General features: G+C 39.3%; 1 protein-coding gene across 1 annotated transcript in view; it reads right to left on the reverse strand.

The window, feature by feature from the left end:
• The window catches only part of RSU1 (Ras suppressor protein 1), a 194,108-nt gene that overhangs the window by 154,815 nt on the left and 14,192 nt on the right, over positions 1-25,101 (reverse strand). Inside the window, exon 3 of the mRNA XM_008567727.1 lies at positions 4,254-4,304. Coding sequence (XP_008565949.1) covers positions 4,254-4,304 — 51 coding nt within the window. The remainder of the gene's footprint in view (positions 1-4,253; positions 4,305-25,101) is intronic.

Here is a 25,101-nt window from a genome sequence, read left to right on the forward strand (position 1 = left end):
GGGGGGGGGGGGGGGGGGGGGGGGGGGGGAACGGGCCAGAATAAGTATCTCAACACTGACCTCTAGTGGAAAAATCATAAAATGGTTGTCTGCAAAAGAAATTCCTTTTTAAGAACGAAAGTAAGTAGGAAAACACAGACAAAGCTAACACTCTCAAACACCATAAAACTCAGGGATCAGTTTAAGAAGACAACTGAAAAAGACTCAGCAAACATTGGCTTAAAAGGAAGGGTAACCACAACGGAAGGGGCAGGAAGGTCAGGGTGGAGACACAATAGGACAGACAGCCTTCGGAGTAATTGCTCCCTTCCTCCTTATAGTAACACCCAGAGCAAGCCACACCATCTCAGACTGCCCGGGCTTGGCACATCTCACCACCTAACCAAGCCATTCATCAACTGTTATTAACTGAGTGCCTGTTTCATGTTTAACATTTTTTTGTTTTTTGGGCACTTTTCTGGGGGTGGACTTAAAAAAAAAAAGTATAGGACAGGGTTCCTAACTTCAAGAAATTTTTAACATAATTAATTGTGTGAGAAAATTAGTAAATAATTTGGGGCCTTAAATATATAAAAATAACTAAGTGCCAGAGGAGCAGACCCAGATACCTGTGAGACCTGGAGAACTAGGAGAATGCTTCCTGGAAAGGTGACAGTCAGGGAGAACTTGGCAGAGCCCATGAGGGTTGCTGTGTGAAGGATCTGTGGGTGGTCAGAACACAGCTTTCTCTACCTATGGGTCCTTTAGTGTCCCTGAGTGACACCATCATAGCAGTCATTGCTGAACTAGGAGAGATGAGACAGACATCAACCTCTTTACATCAGGGAATGTTTCTTCAGAGGGCTCACAGTCCAGCGTGTTTGAAATGAGCACACAATTAATAAGACACAGAAGTGTGTGGCAGCCACATCTACTCAAGTCCCCGGACAGGTAGATCTTGAAGAAACCACTGGGTGCCAGCAGTCACTGCTTCACCTCTGGTCACTCTGTGCTCAGCAACAGGCATTAAAGAAGAATAAGATACAGTTCCTGCTCTCAAAAAAAGCTTAAACTCTAGGTGGAGAGGGAGAAGAAACATGAAGCAAGAGGACAGGAAGGGTTACACAGGTGCTACAGAGTCTACATGCAACAGGAGCATGTGTGGGATTTCAGGTGGGCTGGGGCAGTCGGGGGCCTCGAGGGAGGGTGGGGAGAGGCCACTGCAGGGTACAAGGGAGAGGAAGGGCAGGCAGGAGCAGAGCACAGTACGAGAAGGAAGATCAGTCTCCCTACAGCAGCATGGGGATGAAAAGGCTGTGGGGTGAGGAGAGATTAGGGCAGTTTCTGAAAGTCAGGCAGAGAGAGAGAGAGAGAGAGCACTTTCCACCAGGCGCAGGTGACGCTGCAGGCAGGTGTTCAGATAAAGTGGTGTTTGCAAAGGGCTCTTTACTCTAAAACTTTCTATTAGTCCAGAAAGAACCTCTGCTGGGGTCCCAGTCAGTCCTTGCCCAATCATAGCAAAAAGGCAGAATAAAGAGATTCCCCTTCTGCTGTTCCTCCCATCTCCTGAAGTACATTGTGAACATAGACACATCTAGGAAAGTTGTTGCTGACAGATTAACTCCCCCAGTGGCTTCACCAAAAACCCATCAACACTGTCCTGATGCTCCAGGTTTAAATTTAAATAGTTTCACCATAATAATAATGAATTGAACAGCAATTAGCTTGACAATTTTGAAATATTTTTATGAACAACAGTAAAGAAAACTCCAGGAATGTCTGCTCACAAAATCTTGGGGAACTGCAGATCATGCAGCCCACCTTTAGCTTCCTCCAGGCCTCATTCTACTGCCCTGAGTGGACCGAGGTCAAAACCACCAGCAAGAACAGGGAAGTTGACCCAGTGACACACTGATCTGATGTTCTTGCACATATTAACTCAAGTAAGGAACCAACAGTGTCACCGAGTCAAGGTCCCAGTCTGAGCAGGCCAGTCATTCATTCCATGAATATGTACAGAAGTGGAAATGTCACAGAACAGTGTAATTGGCATACTAAGGGAAAAACACAAATACTTCTGCGAGATAAAAGCAGTGCTGAGGGGTTTATCTTTTGACTCCCAGTGGTTTTAATGTAACACTGTCAAGCCAGCCCCTATTAAAAAACAACAGAAAGTGAAAGACACTGATTACAATAAAAAGTGACAGGAGGGTGTGCTCAGCCACTTACACTCAATGCATATTTATATTTCCATCAAATGGACATATTTACTATAAACACTTGAAAAACCACAGCAAAGTCATTCATTTAAATGCCAGAAAAATAGTAAAAGATGCTAATTTGACCTTAGTGGAACAGATCGGGTGTCACTGACACTACTTAAGATGGCCTGAAACAGAATTCACCAAGACGATTTATTGGAGTTTATGAGATTAGGTCAAGAGTGTCTCAAATGAAGAGAGGGGGAAAAAAAGAAAAAGCAGGGAAGGAAGAAGTATAAATATGAAGTTTGGATGGATTCTTTCACATTCAACCCTTTAAACTCCATATTTATGACTTCCTAAAATCAATCTAACGTTTTAAGCCTGGAGAAAGAAACTGATCCATTGATCCCTGAGATTTCTATCTTTGTGGACATGTAAAAATAAACTATATCTATCTGAAAGATTTTTTTAAAGGAAAGGTCAATGATTGATATAATAGGAATAAAGCAGGTTTTGCTTTCTTGTGTAAACGTAAACTGTTTGCTCTAATAGTGATGCCAACAGAACACTGGCAGGCTTAGCAATTAAGAAATACTTTTCTGGACTACACGATGGGGAGCATCAGGAATTTCTCCTCACAAAATCTTGGGGAATTTAGGGATCATGCAGTCCACCCGTCAAAACAAACTGCAAATCCCGTCTGAACCGGGATTAGGGTCTCTGTAGACCATTTGCTACAAAAACAATGGAACTGGCAACATATTACCTGTTATAACAATGATCACACATGACTTGTAGGTCTCTCTTTCAGCTTCTGTGGCCACCACTAGTTAAATTTGACAACTGCCCCTCTGCCTTTGCCTTATAAATATGCACTTTGGCTAAAAGTAAGTGAATCCGCCTGTTTCCTGCACAGGAGGGACCATCACTGCCACTCTTAATTCTCAGTCATCGAGCTCTGTGACATTGCTTCAAGCTGTATATAATGCACATACACACATAAATTCACAACACAAATCCCTCAACATGACATTCTGCTCAGTTTCATTGGACTCAGAAAGCTCCCTAACAAATTCTTGCCACATGATTAAAAAATCATTCACGGGCCGGCCGGTGGCGCACTGGATAGTGTGCCGCTTGGGAAGCGCCGTGGCGCTCCCGTCCGAGGGTTCGGATCCCACATACCGACCGGCTCCTGCTCACTGGCTGAGCGAGGCGCGGGAGCAACGCCGAGGCTTGCGATCCCGTTGCCGGTCCCCGGTCCGGTACGGGGGCAACACTGAGGGTTGTGATCCGTTGCCGGACTCGGAAAAAAGACAAAAGACAAAAAAAAAAAATCATTCAAGTCTGCAGGAAATATGGCAAGCATGAAGAAGTGACAGTCAATTAGGAATGAGAAAGGAGAGTGGGTCCCTGTCATTAAAGTCTTTAAAGCCATAGCTCTAAGAATAAAATGGTCCATCATTAACACAAGATATCCTTATAAAAACACATGTTAATTCTAACCATATGTTAACTATACCATGATACTACTGATAAAATTTTGGGGGGCGGTGAGGGTAACCAGAATCAATAATTTGAAAAATGAAGATGCAATTTGTATAGAATTCATGCAATTTTGTGTGTTTTTTTCCCCCTATCAGACAGGCAAGGAAAGCATATTCGACAGTTAAATCTTTCCCTTTTGAAGAGGAAATATAGATGAAAACAATGCTTTCAAATAATTTTTGATAAGTAAGTTTTTCTTATAAAATGCTAACCAATGGTCTGGAAGTTCAGGGCACTGTAGCATTTACCAACCCTAAATGAAAACACTTTCAGAAAACCATGTCATTTTCTCTCTTTGGTTTATACACACAATAGGAAAGAATCCTCCAAGTTGAACAAAATACAAAATACAGGAAGATAATAGAATAGGCTCATGAATCCTAGTGTCACCAAAATAAACTTTAGGTTCCCCCAAATAATCATTTGTCATTAGTTTTTTAAAGGGAAAAACAGCAGAACAGGCAGTACCATAATATTACCTAACAGTGATAATCTGTGTGACAAATGAGAACGTTAACTTACTTGTTAGCTTGTTGTGGCTCAGCACCAGTTGTGTGATATGGGATAAGGAGACTGTAAAAAGAGAGAAGAAAAAAGTCACACAGTCAGTAAATGTATCCAAATTATACCTACACTCCTACAAGGTAAACTGCTAAATTATTTTCATAGGTTGAAGTGCTACAGTTCACCAAAATAGAAGTTAACATTCATATATCACTATCCGCTAAATGTTAAACCAAATGAAGAAAAGTCATGCAATTAACGGTGCAATTAACACAGCAAGTTAGAGCTAATGAGATTAATGTCACAGGATCAAACATGACAAGGGCCAGTTAGCTTTACTTGGTGACCTGGTCTGTTGGCCTAACCTCAGCAATCCATCTCAATAATGTATGCCAGTCAGAAGAACCAGCCAAGGGTGCAGAGAGGCACAGAGTCCTTACCTGTGCTAAAAAACAAATAACCCCATCATTTCAAAATGGAAACACTGTCTAACAGAAGGCCAGCAGCACACTACTTCAACTGTGTCCACTGTCCATCCCAGAAATTCTTCCACATACCATCAGATGATCAGAGTAAAAACCCTCCACAACTTTCTCTAAACATATTTTGGCTGACATTCAAAGCACTGATTGGAAATGCAGATTGCTTACGAGTTTCAAACATTATCATGGAGGTTTAATCTGCTCAATGAAATTACAGTTGCTTAAAGAATGGTTTTCCAATTATAAAGGAGGAAAATATACACAGATACAGAAAAATAAGAGAGCAAGAGAGAGAAAAGCGACGGCTTTCCACTTTGGCCTCTAAAACTTTACAATTTGGGTCAGCATTATATATATACTTGTGTGTGTGTGTGTGTGTGTGTGTATGTGTGTGTGTGTGTATATATATACAGTATATAATACAGTGTATATACTATATATATATACACACACACACACATACACACACACACAAGGGCCAGTTAGCTCATATATACACATATGTGTATGTACATGAAAAAGATTTAGAAATTTTTCCAGCATTCACTTCATAAGAACACTGTATTACTGCAGCAGAGTTTTTCTCTTAAAGAAATAATACAAAAATTGTTCTCAGAAAGGGCCTCAAAGCTGAACCCCAAAATTCTTAGAAGCAAATAAGATACATCACTCCTGACCAAACTTTTACGTTTTTTTTTTTTTTTAAACCATCACAAAGTTACAGAAAAGTTCAAAATATAATACAAAGACCTGTTCTCCTTCCCAGCCTGAACCACTGAGATTAAGCCGCTGGCCTGATGTCCCATAAAGTTTAGGGTATATGCCCTAAAAAAACCAACCTTCTCTTACACAACCACAATACAACCATGAAAATAAAAAAGTTAATCTGATACATTACAACCATCTAATCTTCAATCCCCACCCAAGTTTCACCAAATGTCCCAATCATTGCTTTTATGAAAAAGGATCCAGTTCAGAATCCATGTTGCATGTCGCTGTCAGGTCTCTTTGGTCTGAAAGTTTCTCTTTCCATGACTTTCATGACCGTAGCAATTGTGAAGACTGCAGGCAAAATTATTTTGCTTTATGTTCCTCTGTGTGGATTTGTCATTTGTTGATTCTTGATGAAATTTTAGTTTGCATCTTTGGCAGGAACATCACAGAGATTCTGTGTTATTCTCACGGATCCCGTCCAGGGGCACACGACTTCAATTTGTCCTGTCACTGAGGATCCTCCGTTTGTGATGGCTTAAGTCCACCAGGCTTCCCCATTGCCAATTTATTTTTTTCCCCTTTGTACTTAGTAAGTATTTTAGAGGGAAGAGGGAGGGCACATGAAAACTACATCAGTATCCTGTTCCTCACCAAGCTTTGAATTTATTCATGTGTTTTATGGTTTCCAAAAAGTCGCCCCCCATAGGATATTTGCAGTGTCTGGAGACAGTTTTGATTGTAACAATTGGGGCCACTATAAAATTTCATTTGTGCTTCCTGTTATATTTCTCTTGGATGGCACTGGTCCAAAGAACTGGATGCTGATAAACATCCTACAATGCACAAGGCAGCCCAACCCACGAAAAAGAACTATCAGTACAAAATGTCAACAGCGTTGCTGTTGAGAAATCGCAATTTATTTATTTACATTTGTATGGCTTTGTGGTTTCCTATCTTAGTCAATGGGTTATAATCAATTAGTATTATTTATACTGATGCTCTAATTGTCCTTGATTTGGCCATTGGGAGTCCAGCCAAGCTGGCTTCAAAGTCCTGTAGACATGCTCCCTTCATTCTTTGAGTACTTCCTTGCTTTCTGGCACAAAGAGATATTCAGGCTCATCTTGTACTTTTTCTGTCACAGCCCTGAAATCAGCCCTTTCTCCAATGAGCTCTGGTTCCTTTTTGTGGAAAATGTCATTTCTAAGCCAAAATCTGGGTAGTAGATGTACTAACTGCGTCAGTATTCTCAGCCTTTCTCAGTGGACAGAACTAGGAAATTACACACACAATACTCTCTCTCTCCCCCTTAACATCTACATGGATTTCACTATTTATATTATCAAAAACCATAAGTTCATCCCAATATGTCCAATTCCAATAAATCACAGGGCTCATTCTAGTTTTCTCCCTTTCCAGATTTTAATTCCCTTCTCTAACAGTGTGGCTTCCGTTATCTGTAACATATTTACTGATTTAATCAATACCCCTATATATAACGGCATAAAATAGTTCCCTAAAGTGAGACTGGGAGAAATCTATGCTCACCTACAAGGATACCTGGAAGTCTGGTACTGATTCTTAGTCAAGATAAAGACAAGGTGGCTAGATTAAAGTGGTAAATGCCCCCGGCAGCCTGCAGGGCCAGCCTGTTCAGTGTTCTAGGCTGTGGAGGCCGATTCCTTACACCTGGCTACAGAGCCTAGGTTGGCTACCATGGCCAGTCAAGCATAAAAGACACTGCTGGACATTTTTGCCCAGGTTCTCCTGAGACTAAGATTCCTCACACATGCTTGATAGTTCATAATCTGGAGATAAAACGTGTCCTGTGCAACTAAGAAGTGACCCTGGGGAGCCGTTCCAGTGAGCCTCTTGGGCCACAATGCTTGCCTGTGCCTTTCTTAAGTCCTGGTGTGAGTAGGTTCTGGAATATTGTGAGTCCTGTCAGTTATCTGACATCGTCACCATGCAGTATCCAATCTCCCCCACCACTGCTTCCTCCTTCTGGCCGATGCTCATTCTCCACGCCCAGCCACCCTCCAGCGGGACACCCTCTTTGCCCTGCGTGGGCTCTGACTGCCCCACATTCCATCCTACGCCACCCCTGAACTCTTTTTCTGTCCCACTTAATGGCTTTAGGAGTGAACTATTTGGGAAGGGAGAGAAAGAAAGCCAAGGGGAGGGAGAAGACCATTTCTGTAGTCTTTAAAAAGAATCAAGACTGTGGCTTGCCAGGTGATGTTTAAGATTTTAGAAACTGTGGAAACCCTCACACATTTCTTTGTAAATATTAAGATTTTTTTTTTTTTGTCCACCAAATAAAGCATTCCTCCATCTCTGGGGTATATAAATGACATTAAAGGAATCTCCAAAAAATCCCCCACACCAAACAAGATTATAGATTCATAGATGTGTCAGTGAAGATTATGTTCAGGTTCATGTCAAAGCACACCACAAATAACAGGGTGACACAAAACAGGAGTTTCTCTCTCACACATGGGTGGTTCCTGTTATCTCATTACTCAGCCATTGCCAATGCACAGCTTCCACCTTGCTGTGGACTGAATGTTTGTGTCCCTGAAAAATTCATATGTTGAAACCCTAATATCCAATGTGATGGTATTAGGAGATGGGGCCTTTGGGAGGTGTTCAGGACATGAGGGGAGACCCCAAGAATGAGATTAGTGCCCTTATAAGAACAGAAATGAGAGAAATAATCTTTCTCTCCATCATGTAAGGACATAGTAAAAAAATTAGCTATCTGCAAACCAGGTAGAGAGCCCTCACCAGACACCAAATCTTTTGGGACCTTGATCTTGGACTTCTCCAGTCTTCAATACTATGAAGAATCAATTTCTGTAGTGTAAGCCATCCAGTCTACGGTATTTTTGCTACAACAGCCCACACTGACTAAGGTACACCTCATGGTCCAAGACAGCTGCCTGCACAGCCTTCATGCCTACGTTCCCCTCAGGAAGAAGGAAAAGAAAAAGAAGACTTCCTCCTTCAGGAAACTTCCTAGAAGTTGCACATGGAATTTCCACTTACAAGCAATTATTCATAATTTAGTAATACAGTGCTGTCTAGCTACAAGGGTGGCTGGGAAATGTAATCTGTTTTCCAAGTGACCATGGGCCAGCTAAAAGTTAGGAGTTTTATTACCAGAAAAGATGGGGTAAACTGAAACTAGCAGACAATTAGCAGTCTCTCACACTGGCAGAAAGTCGCTCCATCTGAAGGTCACAAAAATCAATTCTCATTAGAAAAGAAAACTGATAATCCTCCCATCTCTCCCTGCCTTAATTTTTCCTAAAATCCCACAAGTAATCAATTAGAAAGAAAAATTTTGCTCTTCTCAAAGAGCAAAGTTTATAAGCTAAAGGTCACAATGAAAAATTTCATTAGGGAAAACTGGTTCTTTTCAATCGCTTCATTGAGTCCTTTCAATAAACACTTAGCAGGAGAGAAAGTTGCAAAGTTTGAAAGGTTTTTTTTCCCCCTTAACAGAGAAGAGAAATTCAGTGGTAGCTTCACCTGATCACACCACTAAAATATGTTTTTCTTTCTCACTATTGTTACAGGACTACACACTAAAGTAGGTAAGAGGGAGAAAAATTAGAGCAGAAAAGAAAAAGTTAATAAAAGATCTTGGGAAAAATATTTAGTGCAACAAAGGACTACAGGCCTGGTCCACAGGGAGGGTGGTTAAGTTGAACAGAATCAAGAGACACCCACAAAGCCCAGGACAGACAAAGACCAAGAAACAACAGACGTATTTATACAACAAGCCACTCCCTTCCACTTGGGAATGGCGAATTCATTGTGAGTCGCATGTGGAAACTGCACTGTTAAGAAAAAAGGGAGAAAAGGCCTACCAAAATAGAATGGGTTATTCAAAAGTATAAAAACGCCCCAGTCAAACATGTTGGGAGAATGGAATCAGGCTGTCTCCAGTGACCTGCTACTGGTGGCTTGCTGACCATAATCACACACCGGTAGATCTTCCTCTGCGTTAAAAGCATACTCTAGTGGTCCTGCTAACCATAAACTGTCAAGAATGAGCTTCAGCAGAACACTGAGAACACAGTGTTATTAAAATCCCTAAAGCAGGGCCGAGCCCGTGGCGCACTCGGGAGAGTGCGGCGCTGGGAGCGCACCAGCGCTCCCAACGCGGGTTCGGATCCTATATAGGGATGACCGGTGCGCACACAGCGCTCACTGGCTGAGTGCAGTGCGGCCGGTCTCCAAAAAAAAAGGACAAAAAAAAAAATCCCTAAAGCAATGTTCAGCTAGGCTTTGCCCAGGCACTTTCAGAGTAGAATACATTTCAAAATTCTACTCAATAACAAAGAAAATGTGTTGACATACACAATTAAATGTTATAGTGCCTTGGCTATCATTCCATCTCTCGCCTCTCTAGGAATATTATCTGGGTGAACACTGAATCAGGACAAAATGGACAGTGGGAAGAAAAATCATTGCAGGGAAGTGTTTGTGGTGAAGTGGGGGCAGGGTGAGGTTGCTGGCACTGTACACATGGTTTATGACTGTTTATTCTCTAGCCAAAAAGGGAATCGGCAGGAAAATGCTCATAAAGCAACTGGTTGGTTCAATAATTTTGCAAGAAAGACAATCAAGGACTCATTCAGGCATTTATTGACTAGATATTGACCAGTGACGCTAAGAGTGCCAACAGTCTCCACCTTGGAGGTTTTCTTACAAGTAGCAGCAACCATACATCCAGGTTAGCCAGGGACAATCTCAGATTATGTCTGCTGTCCCTCTCAAAAATGTCCTGATTTGGATAATAAACTACAGTCACCCAATTTAAGGAAGATAGAACATATACCAACAACCTAAAATGCCAGGCATGAAAGGACTATGGACACAAGAAAAGTGGATCTAAAAGGATAATGACAGCTCAGAAGATGTTACTTACTGAGGATGACACATCAGGAAATGCTTTCAGGTCGAGGGTATACCATGCACTGGAGATGGACTTGGAGGGCATATGATATGGAAACTGGGGGTTATGGAATCAATCCCAGGCTTATCTGAGCACAGAGATGAGAAATAGGGAAGGTACAGAATGGGGGGGGGGGCAGTATTTTAATGGAGTGAATTGAGAAATACCAAAGTACTAACTAAAAACTCCGAAGAAAAAAAGTCATCATTTCCAGATAACACATGGAAACAAATACCTATTTAAAATAGGTTCCTTTTTTTCCCTTCTTCTTTGGCATAAAGTAGGAGCATTAAAAAAGAAAAATAAGCAAGATGAAATCTACAGCACCATGAGATGACATTATAGACTTGTTTTCAAAATAACCCAACATATCACAAAGATGTGGCACCCTGAATTGTCTCTACAGTTTTCAATTTGGAAAATTAGAAAGCAAATTATTCCTTTGGTAGCACTTAGAGATGGGGGAAAAGTTCTAGCTTAACAGAATGACATTTATATCCAGAAGGGGGGAAAAATCCAAGGCCAGAAAGAGACAAGGGGAATGAGACTTGAAAACACACAATGCAATAGGGAAAGCGAAAGTTTCTGAAACTATCACAGGTTTGAATTGGCCATCTTTGGGTTCTAAATGAGAGTTTCTGTAACGGTAAACTGGACTTTGAGTGCCAGTTCATTTCATGGACTGTGCATTCCAAATGGACGTGATCGGAAAAGCATTGCTATCATCAGAACACAAACAGTTGAGCACTTTCTTACAGTTCTGCAGGTATCACATGTAACATGCTGGAAGAACAACCTTATCTCCTGGGATATTCAAAGAGAGCTGCCCTGTTTTACAACTCCAGGGTGAGTTCAAATTCTGCACAGTTCTACAGATGACATCATGAATAGTACCCTCTGGAGCTGTGCATGGAGGCAGCAATGTTAATTCAAATCCTCCCAAAGTTGCAGACAACAAAGAAGAATTCATTTGAACTTAATATACAGGATGGTCCAAATGGCTCTTCATTTTGGCTTGCTGGTGGGCTAGCGACAGCCTTCAATAACCCTGATTAAGATACTTCACAGGAATGTGGGAGCTGGCCAGATACCAGCACCAGGAAGCAATGTGGACCAATCTGAGTTCTGCAGCTCTACTCTGCATGATTAAAATGCCTGCCCACGTCGCATGGCTGAAGTTATTTCACCCTTGGTAGTAGGATACAGATTCAGACCTTCTTAAGTACGCAGGTTCTGACAATATATTAAAATGAAGACAGACAATAAAATGTTTGATAACATGATATAACACAAATATCATATTCATCAACATATCCAGAATCGTAAAAATATTTCTTTTGAATTCTGTTCATAATTTAAAACTTTTTTTAAAAAGTAATGTGTATGAAAGTTTTCCTTTATTCCACAATTATCACACAGGGTTGACACTCTTTAGTAGCAAGTTTTCAAAATAACTGGTTATTTAACTGAATGCTGTTATTTACAGATAAAGGGTCTATCAATCATAATTAACTCCTTTCATTCAACAATAAATTTACCACACGTGACAAATGAAAAATAATGTGATATCTCTTTCTACATAATGTGATATCTCTTTCTACACATAAGAACAGAATTCACATGTGTTGAGAACCCCCCATGAGCTGGTCTCTCTAACTGGGGGCTTTGAGTCCACCAGGACATTAGAAAGACTGACCCAAGGTAATGTGTTATTAAAAATGCGGAGCTCACATCATTCCCATCCAAATACATCATTTTATAGTTTTTCCTTCAGGAAAAGAATACAAAGAAAAATTATATTTCTAAAGATACCTGGGAGAATTGAAGCGAAAACTATAGTAAGCCACCTAAGATATGCAGTCACTAATTCCTCTATAAATTTAAGTAGGACGGTATTAACACAACTCTGTGAGTTACAACTACTTTGCAAGGCACTGTACTTACTTGGTGCAACAGGGATAAAATATAAGTGAGAAGGAGTTGCTGCCCTCAATGAGCTCACTCTGCAAGAATAAGGGAGTGAAATAGAACACTAGGATACAATAGAGAATGTGATGGTTCATTTTATGTGTCAACTTGACTGCGCTAAGGGATGCTCAGATAGCTGGTAAAACATTATTTCTGGGTGTGTCTGTGAGGGTGTTTCTGGAAGAGATGAGCATTGGAATCAGGATCCACCCTCACCAATGTAGGCAGGCAGCATCCAATTCACGGAGGGTCTGACTAGAACTAAAAGGCAGAGGAAGGGTGAATTCTTTCTCCTACCTTTGGACATCATACCTCCTGGTTTTCAGGCCTTCAGACTCTGGGACTTGCGTCAGCAACCCTCCCCTCTGGTTCTCAGGCCTTCACTCTCTAACTGAATCATAGCACCAACTTTCTTGGGTCTCCAGCTTGCAGATGGCAGATCATGCGAATTCTTGGCCTCCGTAATCATATGAGCCAATTCCCATGATAAATCTCCTCTTATATATATTTATATAGAGCCAATTGGTTCTGTTTCTCAGGAGAATCCTGACTAACACAGAATATGAGTGTCATAAAGAAGGTAGGCTGATTTGAAACTCCCGTTAAAAGGGAAATTCCTGAAAGTTTTTTCAGGGTTAGTAAAATCTTCAATGACCAGAGTAAATTTTATTCTATATCTACCTACCTTCTTCTTCTTCTTTTGCTTATTTGTATCGACTAATTTTTCTATCATAGACTATTTTATTTGCATAACATAAAATATATATATTTTTAGAAATCATAGTTATAGAATATCAGAGCCAAAGGAATCCTACTGTATTAGTCCATTTTGTGTTGCTTATAACAAAATACATGGAACTGGGTAATTATAAAGAAAAATGAAATGTATTGCTTACAGTTTCTGAGACTGGGAAGTCCAAAGTCCAACTGATGGTGGTGACAGTGACCCAGGGGTCTCGCATTGCAAGATAGTGGGAGCAGAGAGAGCATGACAAATTCTCCTCTTCTTTTAAAGCCCTCAGAACCACACCCCTGACCACCATTCTTAATCCATTCACTACTGCACGGTCCTACAATCCAATCAATTCCTCAAGGCCCTACCTTTCAATTACCATAATAAGATTTTCCACCCTCTTAACAGTCATCACAGTGGGGGCTAAGTTTCTAATACATAAAACTTGGGGGACACAGTTCAAGCTTCAGTGGGCTTGGGGGGGACATAATTCAATCCACTACACCTAGAAATCAAAAAGCTTAAGCTCCTCATTTTACATATAAGGAAACTGTTGACCCAGAGAGGTAAAGCTATTTTTCTGAGATTCCACAGATCACTAGAATCAGAACTGAGACTACAACCAAGGTTTTGAGATTCGAAATCTTGAGCTTATTAGTTTCAAACTGGGACAATAATATCCACACCTGGATGCTCTTTTTAACAGGGTAGAAATTCCTACCATAATAAAAACAGTATAAACCTGAATGGAAAATTCCTTTCTATCTTGAATAAAATATGAGTATAACAGTTACATAACGTGACTCAAAGCCAGCAAAATACATAGTTCCCGGCGGTGTAAGACCCACATCGTAATCCCACGAGACCCTGAGAAAAATCACTGGATCTTTCTGGAGCACAAACTCCTCATTTTTAAAATCAAAGGCTGAGTTAAATTATTTTATTCTGTGAGACAAATAAAAGAGAGAAGAAAGATCTAATGTTCATGTAGTGCCCACTACATTAATGTGCTATGCCGGGCATTTTATATCTGCCCTTGAGAATCAAAAACGTTAAAATAAGGTAATAACAATAGCTATTGCTTACCAAGTGCTTAAAACATGGCTGGCACAGTTCTAAGAACGTCATAACTCATCTGTTCCTCACAATAACACTGTAATGTAAGATTGGTATTATCTGCCTCCCTCCCAGTTTTACATGACAAAAATAAGGCACTGAAAAATTAAGTAGCATGCCCATGGTTTCAGAGCTAGTGAGCAAAAAGGGAACTTTAAAAGCTGTTTCCAAACAAGAAGCTGATTAATTGACATTGTTTTAGTGGCAAATAAATACAGCAAATAAATACTATAAATATTAGCGTAAATAAATACATACACCGGTAGTATCCCCAGTTCACCAACTGCACGTCATTTTATGATGTCCAAAAATAAAAAGGAACTTAGGTCTGTAAGTTCATTTTTTTTTTTTTTTGACGGGTAAGGGGATTGTAACCCTCAGCACGGTGTGGCCTCAGCCATTGAACACACCAGCCATCCCTATATAGGATCCGAACCCGTGGCCTTGGCGCTACCAGCGCTGCACTCTCCCGAGTGAGCCACGGGCCGACCCAAGTTCATTTTTTTTTGCCAAAGTTAAGACATGGACAGTATCAATGGCGCATGCTTTCCATTTCAGACAATATGTTGTTTCCTCAGTTTCCACAGATCACAGCAGATAAAAAGGCCACCTGAGTAGAGCACAGGGACTTTATCTCCCCAGGGTCTGAAGGAGACATTTCTGCCCAATTCCTTATTTCTCTCCCAATCTTCAATTCTCTCCTTAAACAGAGGCTCTCTGCCTCCACCTCAACCTCCTGCACATGTTACATCCACCAAAGAGCCCCACATGTCCCTGGTAAAGGCAAGTCCACTCTAAAAAAAGGACAAGCTGGAACCCTAGACCTGCCGGCTGCACAAGAGCCATGTGGTTCTCAGAGCTCGAAGAGTTGAAGGTCTTTCAACAGTTACTAAATACCTGAGGACCACCATGTGCCACCTGCTCTCACCTGCACCCAAGACATGATTTGGTCTCGGTAATTAAGGGTTTTTGTTTTGTTTTGGCAGCTAGCCAGTATGAGGATCCAAACGCTTGACCTTGGTGTTATCAACATCCTGAGCCAACCAGCCAGCCCTGATTGGGTCTCACAGGCAGCTCACCCATCATTTTTAACCTTGGCTTTCATCTTCTTTCCCCAAATGTCATCCCTTCTCTTACCCTCCGCGTGCTGACTTCTCCAATCCCATAACTAGCCTCCTGGATCAATGCTCATCGTCAGCAACTCCCTAAGTCAAACGTGGGTCTGTGTTTTTCTTACCAGCTCTAAGGCCTCCCCAGATGTCCTCTGAGCACAATGTCTTTTCCTGCAACCCTGTTCCAGTCTGTTCCATCTGCCTTTCTTCCCTTGACACACACGGACCTAGCAAATACACCACTGAAGGCATCCACCCTCGCTGCCTCTTGTCTCCTCAGCCCAAAAGCCCATGAGCCTCTCCACCCCCCAACCTCCTGCCCCATCAGAGCTCCCACATTGAGATCTTCAAAACAGATTGTCTTGGCTTAACAAATATGAAAGTTCCTAATTATTGATCATAATGATCATTTTTTTGAGTACCTAGTCTGCACCAAGTACTACACATACATTATCCTTTACTTGAAGAGAAGCATATTTTTCCCATTTTATCAAGGAGGAAATTGAGTCACAAAGACACTAAGTATTCTTTCCAAGGACGTATCACTAATGAACAGCAAAGCTGGGATAATTAATAAAGACCATGACTCCAGAGGCCATGCTCGGAACCTCTATATAATACTCTCTCCTTATATCAACCCTAGATGTTCTTGAAGAAACCCAAATAAAAATCATTATGACAAGGTGTGTCTCTCTCTTTCTACAGAGGGCCTAAGACTCAAGGTGAAAAAGGATGGCAGACAGGGAGAAGAGTGAAAGAATTTAACTACATCCACTACAACCCACTCTCTCTTTCTCACATCATAATAAAGTTTTAGCAGGGTGTCGGGCTACCTAGTGAAGACATCTTCCAGCTTCCCTTCCACAGGCAAGGATCAGATTCTCCCACAGAGCCTCTGGAGGGGAGTGTGGTCTTGCTGACACCTTGATTTTGGACTTCTGGCCTCCAGAACTGTGAGAGAATAATTTCTGATGTCTTAAGCCACCTCATTTGTGGTAATTTGCTACAGTAACCATGGGAAACTAATACAACTAGACTTAAAAAAAAAAAAAGTAAAAAATCTTAGTGTCTAGAAAAAAGAGCAACCATTTGCATAGGAAATAAAATTAGATTATCATGAGACTTTTGAACAGCGACGCTATTTGACAAAAGAAAACAGAATAACATATTTACAATACTCCAGGAAAGAAATTGTGAGCCTTTATATCCAGTAAAACTGACTTTCAAGTATATAAGGGCACAAACTTTTATCTACCATCACCATGCAAGAACCCTGTGAATATTATTCTCTTGACCCTTCCTGAGGAATCTTCTAGTGTACAAGAATTAAATATACAGGTCCCTGTATGGTGGGTTCCTACTAAGGGAAACTGAATCAAATGGCATGGGACACTTCCAAACTGAGACCCCTCCAGTCTCCATTCCCTTAACAAGCTAAGACATCCAACCGCCAGCCACCCAGCTCTGAGCAAGCAGATGAGGATGATGGCCTTGATGGCACAAAGAAATAGAGGAAAGGAATATAGGTCCCTGGATGCCACAAGGAACAGAGATGCCCAATAACCTGGGACATCCACCTTGGACTGTGATGTGAGAGGGAAAGACTGCTTTTATTCTTTAAGTCACATTTTTAGTGGGCATCCTGTGCATGTAGCTTGGCCATTAACTCTGTAATCAACATTTCATTGCTAACAGTGAAAATCTTAGAAAACTTCATAACAGCCACATCTGTGCTACAGAATAAGAGGTAGGGGGTGCGCGAGCTGTGAGACTCTGTAGACCAGGCTTCCAAAACTCAGGCTGGAAGATATGGATGTCTGTATTAGGAAAGGTGCCTAGTAATCAACTCCTACATCTGCCAGATTAAAAACAAAGTGTGAGTTCTTCAAGATGGCAGCATCAAGACAGCATATTTTAAGAATCTTGAGTCTCCACATAAAAATAGAGTAACTACATAGCAATACAAAATTCAAAGACATGATTTACAGGTGATAAGGTGTCCCCACAGACCAAAATACAAGTGGGTGGGGACAAGCCACAGTAGCCACAAGAGTGACATAATGGCATCTCAACAGTAAAGAGAAAGCAGAGAGAAACAAAAGAGTATCTCACAAACCTAAGAACAGAGAATCCCAAAGTAGCCAACCAAACTAACTAGAAAGCACAGCAGACCAATTTGAGAACAGCTGCTGAAATTAGGAAGGGTTTGTCCATTCCAACAATGGGGGCCTGCAGTGAGATCTGATGGGACAGGACACATTTAGCCCCTGTGACCTGGAAACTGACCACCCAAGGCTCCCTTCCAGGACAGGGCCTAAATTCAAATCTGAGCAAGACAGAAATAATAAGAGAGCAAGGAGGGAGAAAGTCCAGGTAACAGACGGGAGAAAGACTGAACCAGGTCATTTGAAAGCAAGCCACGATATTTTCAAAAACCACATGAAAACAACAGAGGACAGAGTCCTGTGAAGTTTGAAAAGCTATTCAGAACCAGCCGCTCTCTGAAAATTTAGAAGAATTAATGTCATAAAAAAATGAACAACACAAAAATATCGAGAGCAAATTCCACACATTTATTATGAGAAAAAAAGAAAATAGGGTGTACAGTAACATCCATATTGATAATGAAAGCCCACCAACTAAAAAGTGACATCCAGAAACAGAACAAAACTGTCACTGACTACTTCAAAATGAGGTAAAAGACATTTAAAAAAAAAAAATGATACAAGACATGAAACAACAACATAAATCAGTATTTGGAAAAACTCAGAAATAAAGGGACAAAACTCAAGACAGAATTAAAATAAAAATTATTTCAGAAGGGCTGGCCCATGGCTCACTCAGGAGAGTGCGGTGCTGATAATACCAAGGCCACGGGTTCGGATCCCTATATAGGGATGGCCGGTTAGCTCACTTGGGAGAGCGTGGTGCAGACCACACACCAAATCAAGGGTTAAGATCCCCTTACCAGTCATCTTTAAAAAAAAAAAAAAAATTATTTCAGAAATACAAGCTAAATTCAAAGACACAAAAGACCAAATGAACACAATACATAATGCCTCACGAGAAAGAGAAGTTAAAGTGGAGATTTCATTAAAAACAAAAAGAAAGTAAAAGAGAAAAAAAGATTGGCAAGAAAGTGACAAATATTAAACATAGGAGAAAACACCTATATACAGAAACAGGAAGCTTTGAAGGAAAAAATAAGTGAGAGAAAAGATCATGTACTAAAAATATTAATAAAAATATTTTTCTGAAAAAAAAATATTTAAAACTTTCAAATTACAAATTTAAGAAGTATGCTATATACCTCAGAAATAACTAACCCAGAATGACCTATATCCTATACCAAGACACATTCTAGTAAAATTACAGGAAATAAAGTTAGATCACCAGACTTTTGGACAGCAATGCTTTATACCAGAAAAAATAGAATAACACATTTACAACACTCCAGGAAAGAAACTGAGTCTTTATATCCAGTGAAATTAACTTTCATGTGAAAAAGGCGCAAACTGTGCTGCATCATTCACAGGCAAGGTCTCTGGTAATACTATTCTCTTGATGCCCTTCTGAGGAGTCTTCCAGAGTATGAGCTTCAGACTATCAAAATAACCAGAGAGAATTAACCTAAGGACTGGTGAGGAGCTTAATAGGTACTTGAAGAACTAAGATTAGATGAGGGCAAAAAGGAAAGAGAATAATAAGAAATGGTTCTATGTGCTGAAAATTTAGATACAGTTCAAATATTTAAAAAAATAGCGAGCCATATTTTAAGAATAAAACAACAGATTAGAGATGTATCTGGTTTTTTGGTCTGGCAAGTAAAGAATTTGGAAGTTGTCACTACTATCTTCATGACAAGAAAAAAGCTAATCAAATGGAAAATAAATAACTCTTCCCAGATTCATTAGAGAAATGAGGTCACAGGGCAAACCACCACACTGATAACTACAGAGACAGGCAAATAGAGAGCATCACAGTATATCAGGAGCAGAAATCACCAGTGGAGCCAGCAATTGGTAGAAACACTTAAAGGAGAACTGAGGAATTACTGGAGACTGAGTAGTAGGCTAGCTTGAGAGATAAAGACTCCTGGGAACTCCACCTTAGGGGTCTCCTCACACTCATAAGTTTTACCTTCAACAGCACAGCCAGGTTCTCAGGGCAAAAAAATCAGATTTTTAAAAACCCCATTGTGCTTCATGGAAGGGGAGGAGAAAAAGCAACCATTCTGAAATAAGCCCAAAGTGTTCTGCTCTTCCTAACAAAGGAGCAACTCTTTTATCAGAGTGTGAACAACCTGGGTTTTACCAGAGCCAAACCAACATGAGAGAAGGGAGATATTCAACTCCAGCCCCCTCTTGCCCTCCTGTGCCACTTGGGAAGTGGGTGGAAGCTGAGAAACACTTGGGAAGGTCACAGCCAAGGGGCTCAGGCTCACTCAAAGTCTGAAATTGAATCACAGAAATACAGAATATTTCCCCTCTCTCTAACAGCTCATCAAAAGAGCTCCTATATAATAACATGGGATTATAGCAGAACTCCAATGTTCAGCCCATATTTAAGAAGTCAATAGAGAAACCAAAAGACAAAAGGGGAGACCGAAACAAAGGCACTGGAGGAAATTTTACCATATGACACCAAGAGCTACAACAACAACAACAAAAAACTCACACTAAAAGTCTATTTGCATCAGTTCCTTTTACCCAATACATCATGTCTGGCTTACAACAAAATTAGAAGGCACTCCAAAAGGGGAAAACACAGTCTGAAAAGACAAATCAAGCACTAGAACCACACTCAGATATGACTGAGATTTTTGAATTATCTGACTGCTACTATAAAATAACCATGATCGATGTGCAAAGAGCTCTAATGAAAAAAGTGGACAATACACAAGAATGGATAGGTAATGTAAGCAGAGAGACAAATACTCTAAGAAAGAATCAATGGAAAATGCTAGCGATCAAAAACACTGTAACATAATGAAGAATGACTTTGATGGGCACATGAGTAGACTGGATAAGACCAAGGAAAGAATCAGTGAGCACAAAGGTATGTCAACAGAAACTTCCCAAACTGGACAGCAAAGAGAAAAAAGAATGGGTGAAAATGAAACAGAATATACACAGACTACAGGATACTTACAAAAGGTGTACCATACATTTTAATGGGAATATGAGAAGAAAGAGAGAAAAAAACAGAAGAAATAGCTGAAGTAATAATGGTTGAGAATTTTCCAAAATTAATGACAGACACCAAACTGCATATCCAGGAAGCACAGAAAACACAAGAAAAAATAATTACCAAAAAATCTATAACCCACGCATATCACATTCAAACTGTAGAAAAAGACAAAGAAAAAATATTGAAAGAACCTGGGAGTAGGGGGAGACACCTTACCTATAGAAGAATAAGGATAAGAAATACACTGGATTTCTCTTAAGAAACCATACATGCAAGAAGAGAGGAGAGTGAAATATTTAAAGTGTTCAAGAAAAAAAAAAAAAAAAAAACTCTCCAATTTAGAATCCTACACCCAATGAAAATATCCACAAAAATAAAGGAGAAATAAGGATTTTCTCAGACAAACAAAAATGGAGGGAACATTTCAATAGTAGACCTGCCTTGTAAGAAATGTTAAAACAAGTCCTTCAGAGAGAAGGAAAATTATATAAGTCAGAAAGCACAATCTACAAAAAGAAGAGTGTTAGGGAAGGAATAAATTAAGATAATATAAAATAGTTTATTATCCTTACTCTTAACTGACCTAACACATAACAGATTGTTCAAAATAATAATAGCACTAATGTATTGGCTGATTATAGTTTATGGATATAAGTGAAATGAATGACAGCAATGTTATAAAGGACATGAGGGAGGAACCGGAAATATTCTTAAGGTCCCTGTACTCACTACCTCTGAAGTGGTATAGTATTAATTGAAAATCAGTTTAGATTAGTTGTAAATGTATATTGCAAACTCTAGGGTAATTATTAAGAAAATTTTTAATGAAAATTTGCTGAGAGGAGAGAAAATAGAATCACACAAAATGCCCAATTAAAATCACAAAAAGCAGAGAAAGAGCAGATTAAAACAAACAAACAACAACAAAAAAAAACCAAGGGAAATAACAGAAAACAGTTATTACACAGGTATTAATCCACCTGTATCAATAAACACATTAAATGTTAATGATATAAATAAACCAATTAAAAGACAGAGACTGTCAGAGTGGATTTTAAAAAACCAGAAAAAACAAAACCCAACTATACATTGTCTACAAGAAATCTATTTTAAATATAAAACATAAATACAGATAAATTAAAAGTAAAGGGACAGAAAAAGATGCACCAAACTAACACTAAGCAAACGAAAGCTAAAGCAGCTAATATAATTTCAGACAAAGCTGACTTCACAGCAAGGAAGACTTCCAGGAGTAAAAAGGAGTATTAAATAATGATGAAAGGGTCAATTCTGCAAGAAGACACAGCAATTCTCAATGTGTATGCATCTAACAACAGAGTGTCAAAATACATGAGACAAAAACTGATAGAAAATCAAAGAGAAAGAGACAAATCCATTATTACACTTGAAGTCTTCAATATTCCCTCTGTTAGTAATTGATAGAAAATCAGTAAGAACACAGTTGAACTCAACAACACCATCAATCAACCAGATATAATTGACATCTATAGACTACCTCATTGAACAACAGCAGAATACACATCATTCTCAAGCTTTCATAGAACAGTCACCAAGACAAACCACATTCTGGGCCATAAAACACACTTTAAATTTAAATAAACAGAAATTATATCATATATGCTCTAGTCCACAATACAATTAACTAGAAATAAAAAACAGAATGATAGCTGGAAAAATCATAAAATACCTGGGGATTAAAGAACATATTTCTAAATAACACATATGGCAAAGAAATCTCAACAAAAATTTTAAAATATTTTAAACTAAATGTACATGAAACTACTACTTATCAGAATTTGTGAACTGAAGTGAAATAGTGCTAGAGGAAATTTACAAAACCAAGTGCATATATTACAAAACAAAAGGATCTAAAATCAATCTAAACTTCTACTCTAGGAAACTAGAAAAGTAAAACCAAATTAAACCAAAACTAAGAAGAATGAAATAAATAATAAAAATTAGGGCAAAAGTCAATGATACTGAAAACAGGAAATCAATAGAAAAAATCATTGAGTACAACAGTGGGTTTTTGGAAATGATCAATAAAATTGATAATCCCCTGTTGAGGCTAACCAAGAAAAAAAAGAGACGACACAAGTTACTAATATCAGAAATGAAAGAGGAGCCATTACATTACTACTGTTCTTATGGATATTAAAAGAATAATAAAATAATACTATGAACAACTTTATTCCAAAAATGTGATAACTTATATAAAATGAACCGATTTCTGGAAATATGTAATCTACCAAAACCCACACAAGGAGAAATAGGTCATCTGAATAGGTCTATATCTATTAAAGAAATTGAATCAACAATGAAATAGCTTCTAAAACAGAAAGTACTGGTCCCAGATGGATTCACTGGTGACTTTTACCAAACCTTTAAGGAAGAAATTACATCATTCTCAACAATACCTTTCAGAAAACAGAAGCAGAGGGAACACTTCCTAACTCATCCTATGAGATCAGCATTAAACCAAAGACATTACAAATAAGAGAAACTATAGACCAATATCTCTCATGAAAATATAACAAAAACTCCTTAACAAAATATTAGCAAATCAAATTCAATAATGTATAAAAAGATTATACACAATGACCAAGTGGGATTTATTTCAGGTATGTAAGGGTGGTTCAACCTTTAAAAATAAAAGTAATCCATCACTTCAAACAGGCTGAAGAATAAAATTCATATAATAATATCGATATATGCACAAAAAGAACCTGATAAAATCTAAAACCTGTAAAAACACTCAGCAAACTAGCTATAGAGGGGAACTTCTTCAACTTGACACAGAACATCTACAAAAATTCTACAGTTAACATAATGCTTAATGGTGAGAAACTAGATGCACTCCATCTAGGATTGAGAAGTGGGGAAGGATGTTCTGTCTCCCACTTCTAGCTAACATTGTACTGGATGGCCTAGCTACTACAATAAGGCAAGAAAATATAAGAAAAGGTATATAGATTGAGAAGGAAGAAGTAAAACTGTCTTTGTTCACAGATGACATGATGGCTATGTAGAAAATCCCAAAGAAGCAACAGAAATGAACTGGAGCTAATAAACAATTACAGCAAGGCTTCAGGATACAAGGTCAATATACAAAAGTTAACTGCTTCCCTGTATACCAGAAATAAACAAGTGGAATTCTAAATTAAAAACATGTCACCAATTACATCAACATCAAAAACTAAAATACTTAGATATATATCTAACAAAATATGTACAAGATCTATATAAGAAAAACCTTCAAAAACTAGAATGAAAGAAATCAACAAAGATCTAAATAAAAAGAGAGATATTCCATGTCCATGGATAGGAAGACCCAACACTGCTGTGATGTCAGTTCTTCTCAAGTTAATCTATAGATTCACTTCAACCCCAGGCACAATCCCAGTAAATTACTTTATGGATAGACAAACTGACCTTAAAGTTTACAAGACTAAGAACAGCCAATACATTATTGAAGAAGAAAACACAGTTGGAGCATTGACACTACCCAACTTCAAAACTTAACATAAAGTTACAGTAATCAAAACAGTGTGGCATTGGTGAAAGAATAGACAAATAGATCAATGGAAGAATAGAGAGCCCATAAATAGACTCACACATATACATTCAACTAATCTTTCGCAAAGGAGAAAAGGCAAGTAAGTGGGAAAAGGGTAGTCTTCTCAACAAATGGAGCTGGAACAAATGAACACACACACACACACACACACCCACAAATGACTCTAAACAGAGATCTTACACCTTTCACAAAAACTAACTGAAATGGGGCCGGCCCGGTGGCGCACTGCTACAGTGTGCCGCTTGGGAAGTGTGGCGGCGCTCCCGCCGAGGGTTCGGATCCCACATGCAGACCGGCTGCTCACTGGCTGAGTGAGGTGCGGGAGCAACACCGAGGGTTGCAATCCCATGGCCGGTCCCGGTCCGGTACGGGCGCGACACTGTGGGTTGCGATCCGTTGCTGGTCACGAAAAAAGACAAAAAAAAAGGGGAAAAAAAAAAAAAAAAACTAACTGAAATGAATCAAAGACCTAATGTAAAACACAAAACTATAAAACTCCCATATATAACAGAGGACCTATGTGACCCTAGATTTAAAACTCAACCGTAAGAAAACAACCCAATTAAAAAGTGGGCAAATGATCTGACCAGACAGCTCACCAAAGAAGACATACATATGGCAAATAAGGCTATGAAAAGATGCTCAGCATCAAATGCCATTAGGGAATTGCAAGTTACAACAATGAGATACCATTACATACCTATTAGAATGACTAAAATCCAAAACAGCAACACCACCAAATGCTGGGAAGGATGTGGAATAACAGGAACTTTTCTTCACCGATGGAAATGCAAAATGGTACAGCCACTTGGGAAGACATTTGATAATTTCTTAAAAGCTAAACAGAGTCTTACCATATGATCCAGCAATTATACTCCTAATTATCTACCCAAATGTGCTGAAATCTTCTATCCACACAAAAACCTGCACAGAAATGTTTATAGCAGTTTTATTCATAATTGCCAAAACTTGGAAGCAACCAAGATG

Source organism: Galeopterus variegatus, unplaced genomic scaffold (genome assembly GCF_000696425.1).
Source record: "Galeopterus variegatus unplaced genomic scaffold, G_variegatus-3.0.2 Scaffold339, whole genome shotgun sequence".
Taxonomy (NCBI): domain Eukaryota; kingdom Metazoa; phylum Chordata; class Mammalia; order Dermoptera; family Cynocephalidae; genus Galeopterus; species Galeopterus variegatus.